Source organism: Cololabis saira, chromosome 19 (genome assembly GCF_033807715.1).
Source record: "Cololabis saira isolate AMF1-May2022 chromosome 19, fColSai1.1, whole genome shotgun sequence".
NCBI lineage: Eukaryota > Metazoa > Chordata > Actinopteri > Beloniformes > Belonidae > Cololabis > Cololabis saira.
In genome coordinates, this window is record NC_084605.1 from 19,141,001 (window position 1) to 19,150,224 (window position 9,224).

Here is a 9,224-nt window from a genome sequence, read left to right on the forward strand (position 1 = left end):
TATTTGTGAAAGCTCTTAAATGAAGGCTGAAAGTCCGCACTTTGGTCACATCTTGATGTTCTGGTTCCAAATCCAGTGTGAGGGTGTAGAAAGGTGAAAACCAGGACTAACCGTGGACCTAAGAAGAAATCATTCGCCAAATATGATCAGAATATTTACTAGTTTGACACTGATGGTTTCTAGAAGACTGAAATATACTCCTGTCATCTGCAACACTTTATTTAAATGATTTATTCCCTATTAGTTACCATCTCCGCCCGCTCCACCAGTGTGTTCAAGACATGTTTTACGTCACCAGTTAAAGTATCATGGCCACAACTAGTGTTGTTTTTTGTCGGCCTGTTTCAATTTTAGTTTTAGTCTAGTCTTTGGATCAAGTTATCATTTTAGTTTTTATTACCGTATTTTCTGGACTATAAGCCGCACCTGCATACAAGCCGCATCTGCTCTATTTAAAAAAAAAAAAAAAAAAAGATATGCAAGCCGCAGATATTTATGTTGTTAGATTAGATATTTACTACATGTACAGGACGATTCTGAACTGTAAATGATGTAAATGTTTGTACCTAAATAGATCCTTTCCTAACAGTGTCTTTTAACACGGCAGCAACTTTGCTGATTAAAACGGGACAGAACCAAGAGAAAATAACCAGTATTTATTTATCTATCTGTTTGAAATCTGTTTCTACCTACTTCTATCTGCTAAAGAAGAAGTAGCATATTCTTCTTTAAATTTATTTTGTCTTAGTTTTGATTCTAATTCCGGTTAGAGCGCCCCGAGCGGTGGAAGAAAAATCCACAGAATAGGCCTTTGTATAAACCGCACGGTTCAAAACCGATGAAAAAAGTAGCAGCTTATAGTCCAGAAAATACGGTAGTTTTAGTCACGTTCATTCTCCTTTTAGTCGTGTCAAGTTTTAGTCGACTAAAACTGAGCATTTTAGTCTTATTATAGTCAGAATTGTCCAGGACTGTTTTAGTCAAAGATTGTATTTAGCCAAACCCATTTTACAATTCAAACAAGGTTATCTTATTATTATGTTATTGTTAACTTATAGACTCAAGAATACATTCAATCCAGATACAGACTTTAATTTGAGTTTACAACATATTTATTTTATTTTGTTTATTTTGTAATCAACATTTTAGTCTTGTCTTTATTCGTCTACGATTTTACATTATATATTTAATTATCGTTATCGTCACATGACCAGCATTTTCATTGCGTCTCATCTCGTTTTCCTCAGGTGATAAAGGTTTCGCTGACGAAGATATTTAGTCATGATTTTCGTTGACGAAAGCTACTTTCGCGACAACTGATGTCGTGTGTGGGGTGTTTCCGTCACGGTGCTGATGATGTTGGTCGCGTGTGAAACTGCTAACTCCAACCGTCCTCCCCCCCGCCAGGTCTCTGTGTGCTGTGTCCCAACAGCAACAACTCTCTGCTGGCTTTTCCTGGGACCCACTCGGGCCACGTGCAGATAGTGGACCTGGCCAACACAGAAAAGCCTCCGGTCGACATTCCCGCCCACGAAGGGGCGCTGTGCTGCATCGCCCTCAACCTGCAGGGCACCAGAATAGCCACGGCGTCGGAGAAGGTGGGGAAAGCTCGTGTGCTGCCGCTCCTTTAATCACGGGGGCCGTGGTTCTGACACGGGACTAACCTGCACTTCGTCTCCACAGGGGACTCTCATCAGGATCTTCGACACGTCGGCAGGTCAACTCATACAGGAGCTGAGACGAGGTTCTCAGGCAGCTAACATCTACTGGTGGGTAGGAACAACTCCCACGTCTTTGTTTTCAAACTGAAGAGCCTTGAGAAAAGGTTCTTTACGTTTAACGAACACACGGGTCGGAGTGGCGGACGGAGACGGCTGGTCATATGAGCCGCGTTTCCACCAGCGGGAGTTCAGGGTACATTTTTCGGGGCCGGGCTGTTTGTGCGTGTCTCCATTACCAGAAACAGCCCTGTGAAAGGGGCCTTCAGGAACCTTTACGGGGTGAAAAACAGCCCTGCAACAGGAGAGGTGCTCAGGTTGGCCCACAGGAACCTCCTGGTGGGGGTGTCTCTGCTGATCGGGATGTCTCACGTGAACATAAATCATGTGACCGCAAATCATTGAAGCATTTAGACCAGAGACATTTTGTTACGAGTGCATTTGATGAAGTTGGACATTACAAGAAAAAACGATGGCTGGACCGACAAGTCGGTACAGGGTCTGATCTACAAACGCCAATCAAAAGGACCTGTAGCGAGCCCTTCATTCAAACATTTCCTGAATTGTGTCAAATTAAAATCTCTTAATTAAATGAGGAGATATTTTCCGGCTTTTATTTTGAAAGGTTTATAACGGCAGAACAGATTCATGGTGGTTCAGAGAGAATGACACGCTCCAGTTTAGGCTAAGTGCTAATCCATTATTACAAAATGGTAAAAATGTCATGAAAACAATGAGATATTTGGCATTGACGTTATAATGAAAAGCATTCTCATTGCAACGTCCCAACTCTTAATTAAGTCCTGGTTTTGTTTGGGGGAAACGGAATAAAATATATTAAAGTAGCACTGTTAACTTAGATTAATTCCAGTAAACCATAAGTCTAAGTGCCGGTTCAAAACTACAAGTTCAAAGTGGAAAGACGCTAAGAGTCGAACAGGCGACTACAAATCTGCCCGCTTTATTTTTGTATTTGTGTTGAGCTACAACCACAGCAGCTGTTTCTCTTTCTTACTTCTTTGCGTCTCCGCTGCCTCTCATTTGTTTCAGCATCAATTTTAACCAGGATGCATCCCTCATCTGCGTGTCCAGCGACCACGGCACCGTGCACATCTTTGCAGCCGAAGACCCCAAAAGGAACAAGCAGTCAAGGTCTGTTTGCTTGTGTGTTGTTTTTGTTGTCTCCATTCAGCGGAGGCTAAGAGCTCTGTGGCAGGAGACGCGTATGACTCTAAAGCTGCTTGTGTGTCTCCGCCTCTGCAGCTTAGCGTCGGCCAGCTTCCTCCCCAAATACTTCAGCTCCAAGTGGAGCTTCTCCAAGTTCCAGGTTCCGTCGGGTTCTCCATGTGTGTGTGCCTTCGGAACAGAACCCAACGCCGTCATAGGTGGGTGCCATGAAAATAACGCTGCACAAAGTTTATGAGGTGTTTGTGTTTAATGCTTCAGTAAGTCATGTGGTTGGTTCCGATGTAACTCACTAAACCCTTTCAAGAAAAAAGAAACTTTGATCATGGGTAGTAAAATGCTTTTGCACACAAGGGCAGCAGGGTTCAACTACGTGATACAGGGTATAAAATATAAAAAGGGAATGATATGGCACATTGTCTTTGCCTGAGATGCAGACTGAAGCATGTGAGATCAGAGATGTTGTGGATGTGTTTTTAGTTCCTCTGAGCACGGGAGGATCTGGCCATGAGGTAAACGACAATCCATTTCTTGAAGTATCACCGTTTGTCTTAGGGATGGGAATTGATAAGATGTTTACAATTCCAATTCCATTTTCTGCTTGAGGATTCAGTTCTTTATCGATTCCCATTCGGAAACCAGGACAACAAAGGGGGAAATGGTGGTGTTATAGTAGGCAGTGTTTGTTAGTTAACTAGTTACCTGCAGTATTATTTGCTGCTGCTGGGTTGAGGATTACTGACGTTGGTCCGGAGTGGATTGAAAACGCAGCATTCATGGATTGTTATTGCTGTGTCTGCAGATATTTTAGCTGGTGTTTGGTAGTAGTTCCTCCCTTTGATGAATTATCCACTTAGAAAGTATTGAAAGTTGCCCTGTTGTCGTCTTTTTATACTGAAATGTAACCAGACTTTTGAGCGTTTGTATCGCTTGGACGCCATGTTTACTATTGACTGCAATTCCTTGCAAATGATTCCAAGGAATTGAAACACTGGGAACCGGTTGTGAACAGGAACCGGTTCTCCATTCCCATCGCTACAGACAATACTGGCTAATGAGCGCGGACGGCCCGGCACATCTTGTAAAACTCATGCCAGGAGTTTTATTAATATAATTTTAGTGATGTGCTGCCCCGAGTGGTCGGAGGGGATATTGCTACCCAGTGGCTGTAGTTCAGACATGTAATGAGTTTATATCTGCTCTTCCCAGAGCTTTTGAGCAGCTGCCATTTGAGATGCTCGTGTTCAGGAACAGCAGGGATGTGTTTTGCTTCGTGATGCGATTACAGCGGTGCCCGGCAGAGACGAGGTTACGCAGCGCTTCCTCTCAGCTGCACATGTCCACGTTTCCTCCTCTTCCTCTGTGCATCTGTGCTGCTTTCCTCTCCGCCCTTTCCCAGAAGCTGTTTCTCTCTCTCTCTCTCAGGCTACCAGTTTCACAGTTTTCCCCTCTCCCTTCCTCTTTGCAGCCATTTGTGCTGACGGCAGCTACTACAAGTTCCTGTTCAACCAAAAGGGGGAGTGCTCCAGAGACGTGTACGCCCAGTTCCTGGAGATGACCGATGACAAAATATGACCCCAGAGCTCTGCAGACGTCCTGCCGAGCAACCCATCTTCATTTCTCTTGACTCTCGTTTGATTTAAGGAGGTAGGGGAGATCCCACGTTGCACTCCGCCTAATTTGACAGACTCGTTGAAAAAAGGAGCAGCAGATCAAGGGAGGACGAAGGCGGAGCAGCACAGACTTCTGGGAAGGGAACTGCATGGACGGCTCTTACGTCTCCGGACAGATGGACACACGTGCGGACTTTACTCCCAAAACAAACACTACAAGAAAAAGAGGGGAAAAAGTTATTTTTTTGAAAGTACAACTTGCCGCTTTTTAAGATGTCTTCCGAGGAGTTTACAGAGAATGGCTATTTTTAATCACCTGGTTGATTCTGATGGTTAGACTAATTGAAAATAGAGATTTTTGTCGACTAACACCACCTAACCTAATGATAGGGAGTGCCTCTCAGACTGTACGTGTGCACATATTATTGCTGTCAGATATATTTACATACATGTGCTCGTGTATATGACTGTACCATAACAGGTGTTTACAAAGCAGGATCCCAGCCCCCCCCCATCCCCTCACGGTAACTTCAGGAGCATCGATGCGGACTCTGGTCCTGCTTTGTGAGGCGTCACCTAAGTATTAATAGATTTTCTTAGTGTATATAGTCAACTCACCAGACTGAAGTTGTAATCTCTCAGAATAGTAATGAAAGAAAAAAAGAAATTACACACGTTTGTTTCTCTCGTCATCTTTCACTCGTCCCTATAAGTTTTGTTAAAAGCTCGTAAAGGTCAAGTGACTTAAATGAAGGTTTGAGAAAGGTGTCACGCTTTGACAAATACCGACGTTGCAGTGTTGGACAGGGGAAAAAAAACTAAACGCAGTCGCCATCGTGAGTGTAGAGCAAATTAAAACACTTGGCTGTGCCTGAAGGAAACAAAATCTGCCCTCAAGCACTTCTGAGGTTCACACTAGTGCTCAACTAAGAGGGGAAAAAAAATCACTCACTGACGTGAATTATTTATATATTGAACAAACATCACATACTTGGGATTAAAGGTGGACTTGCACAGTCTGTTTCCTCACACTGGCAAACTCCCGTTCCCAGAAGTCACTTTTTTTTAGCAATACCAATTCTGACCACATCACAATAATGTTCTTACTTACACACAACAAAGTGGTACAACAAGACGTGCTGGACCGTCCCCACTCATTAGCACAGAAATATTAATGACTCGTCAACACAGCAGATCAAAATGCCCCCATGTGGTCAGAAGCGGTACTGCTACATAGCCTGGCTTTAACAGGTCCAAACATAATGTATGTAATTTGTGATCAGATAACTTGATTTCTTTTCAGCTTTGATCAGGTGTAAAAAATATCTCCATATTTCATGTCAAGTATAAATGAGGAGAATAACGGCGTCTGAGGGGCTCTGCACTCACTGCTGGACGGCTTCACGACCACGTTGTTTTTGGTAAATGTGTACTTCCTGTCTGTTGGTGCATCTCTGTCAAATACAACCTTGCCAGCTCAGCGAATGCATCAGGGACTCTTAAGTGCTTTGTTGAACCCCCGCGGCCACCGATGGGAGAAGTTTGCGTGAGTGGATCCAACACAGCGGAACCGACACACGCAAAGCTGTCATGTTGGGTTTTTATTTGTCAACTGAGCTTGATGGTTGATCCACCGCTTCACCTGTCGTTTGTGTTGCTTTCTGCATCAGATTGTACTCTTGCAGCCATCACTCGGAGCGAATGGGGCACCGGTCACAGGAGGGATGCTGCACAAACCCAAAACTAAGCCAACTGCTTTCTGACTCACTCAGACTGATTGTAAAAACCTGCATTTAAAATTTGTGAATAAAATTTAAAATTTGCTTTTCCAGTTTGGCGTCAGACTCTTTATTTTCTTATTGTAGAAGTTTCTGGTTGCTCTGAATTTATGACACTTTTTAGAACCGGCTGTGTTTGTCACACGCAAGCATCGGGTCTGCAAATAATTCTGTCATTAGACATCACTTCAACTTGTGTTAACAGATGTTCTCATCTTCTCCAACTTGACAGGAATGAAACCAGTCCAGAAGTAATCTGCTTGGCCAGTAGGAGGCGACGTGTGCCAGATTCATTTAATTTTAGGACATCAAAACATGGAAATTCACGTTCAGTCTGGATATTTGAAGCCTTTGTTTTAGACTCATATTTAAATTTTGTATATTTATGTACCTAATAACTAAGTGGTTACGTCCCACATCTGACACCCACATCACAGGTCCGTGCACATTTGGTGGGTGTTACTCAACCACAGGATGTCATTCTCTTGCCAGAATGAGTGACTTCCAGTGAGGCAGTGCAGGAACATGGTTTCTGTGGTGAAACTTGGAGCAGATACTTTACATGCAAAGGATTTAAAAAAAATAAAATAAAATGAATGTGCTGAGTCAAAAAATGCAAAAACTACCCTTAAAGACCTTACCATGAAATAGATGGATAGAGGATAAAACATTCAATTACATTTCTGTAATAGAAATTGTGTTAAAAGTAAAGATAAAATCTTCTGAATTATTTTACCTACATTGGAAAGAAAGATTTGCATGCATTGAAATTTACTAGTTTTCTGCATCAGTTTCCCATAAATTGTGATCTGGTTTTCTTTTGTCAATCTATGCAGCAGTACCGATTCTGACCACACGGTGGCACTTAGTCCTGCTGTGTTGACCGAACTAGTGACAGTGGGGTCCATCTTGTTAGATGTTTCCCTGCAGCAACACACCTGAAAATGAAAATTAATCGTTATCAGCTTCAGATCAAGGTCTGCACAAGTCTGTTAATGACATAAAAACATGCAGGATTGTAGCTGCTGAGGACCAGGGTCGAAGACCAGATTCACCACAAGCTGACACATGAACTTTCTTCTGATATGCTGCCCCCTTGTGGTCAGACGTGGTATTGCTGCACAGTAGCATTAAGTCAAAATCATGGACGATCTGCACCTAAGCTTACACCACCATACTCCAGTGTTTGGAAAAACAACTCTGCATTCATGTATCACAATGTTGCAGAAAAGGCACAACTCGCCACTATCAAAACAGCTTCCTGACATTTCATCAGTAAGGTTAGAATATTTGTCTTACCACACCTCTGGACTCCAGATGTAAACCTTTGTTAAATCAATGTATCCGTTTAGCTTTTCTTCAGCACTGTAAATGTAAATAATGGGTGTTTATACCCCAGTGTACTTACCCTGGTTTGGAGATGGGCCTGGCCGCTGGCGTTGCTTTAATCTGTTTCTAAATTACATCTTAATGTAGACTTCAACCAACGAGCTCCAGACTGCAACTCGTTCACAGATACCGTTCTTCCTGCAACTGCGACCAGCTCCGGGGAAAAGTGCTTAATGTTTTCAGATTTTATGCCTCAGCGACTGAGTGACTTCCTTGATTCTGAAACCCACTTTTCCTTGAACAGATTGCTTTCATGGCTCCTCAGGACTAGAAATACGTGTCAAGCTGTACCGAGGAAGCTGATGGTGTTAAAGCCACCGTATGTAGCAATACCGCTGACATTGACATCTGTCCCTTTTTATTGAGGTCACAATAGGCCTGCAGTCTTGTATCACACAGCTACTCACACAGACTCACAGCCAAAATTACTTTTTCTTCCATCTTGATCGTCTCTGATCTACAACCACCCTCCACCACGTTCTCTCCTATTGGACGCGCCGAGATGTCGTCACAGCGCAGGCACGGTGAAATTAAAAAATGTTCAATTCGGGCGCAGGCAGGCGTGGCGCAATGCTGCGGCGGCAGAGCGGTCCGCTCTTGCGCCGCGGTAGCACATACACAATGAATGGGAAAGCCGGTGTTCTGTCGATCCATGCTACCCTTCGAGATCTGCTACTTTGTGGTTCTGCGCACAGTCGATTTTCAAAGTTTGATTGCCACGCCCATCATTTTTTGCATCCCTTCAGTCCACGCTGTGGTTAACCACGAGAAACATCCTCAAAATCCCTAAGATATTTTAAGATATTTAGATAATTTTAGATATTTTGCGGCGCAGTATCAGGCCAGCAGAGATCATTTTAGATGCTTCCCGTGCCCTGAATGCATTAAGTGACGGGATCATTATTTGATAGGATGTGACTGAAAATTAGCTGGGATAGGCTCCAGCAGACCCTGCAAAGGATAAAGCGGGTATAGATAATGGATGGATGGATGGATGTTACTGGACTATCAAATTATGCTACCCCTGAAATATTGATTTAAAATGGATAAATTGCGGTATAAGAATGCTGAGATTCATCCTGCAGTGGCCGTGAGGTGATCAGTATCTTACCTGAATGCATTATTTGATAGGATGTTACTGGACTATCAAATTATGCTACCCCTGAAATATTGATTTAAAATTGAAAACATGGGATGTTGAGTGTTTGATCCTTCAAAATACACTACCCATGACATGAATTGCATTACACTTTGTGAACATTATACGATAAAGAGAAAAAAAATAAACAATTCTACCGCTTTATTTGATATTCATTCAGTCATTGGCCTTTATTTAACCAGGCAGATCATTAAGAACATTCTTATTTACAATGACGGCCTGGCAAGAGACAAGGACCACTTGTTGGGAAAAGGAAGTGGGCTAGGGAGTAAAACACAATAAAATTGTAGCTCTACAAAAGGTAGAAAACCATTAGGTAGAATCTTTTTGATAGAGTAGCAAAAATCGACAGAACAGCGGCTCGGTCTGCGCTTTGCGCGCA

The 9,224-nt window shown here is 42.9% G+C and overlaps 1 protein-coding gene across 2 annotated transcripts in view; it reads left to right on the forward strand.

The window, feature by feature from the left end:
• The window catches only part of wdr45b (WD repeat domain 45B), a 17,003-nt gene extending 10,656 nt beyond the window's left edge, over positions 1-6,347 (forward strand). For both annotated transcript variants that reach the window (XM_061708087.1, XM_061708088.1), the window contains exons 6-10: positions 1,408-1,598; positions 1,684-1,769; positions 2,769-2,870; positions 2,982-3,103; positions 4,372-6,347. In XM_061708087.1, the coding sequence (XP_061564071.1) occupies positions 1,408-1,598; positions 1,684-1,769; positions 2,769-2,870; positions 2,982-3,103; positions 4,372-4,478 (608 nt within the window). In that variant the 3' untranslated portion in view covers positions 4,479-6,347. The remainder of the gene's footprint in view (positions 1-1,407; positions 1,599-1,683; positions 1,770-2,768; positions 2,871-2,981; positions 3,104-4,371) is intronic.
• The last annotated feature ends 2,877 nt before the right edge of the window (positions 6,348-9,224 follow it).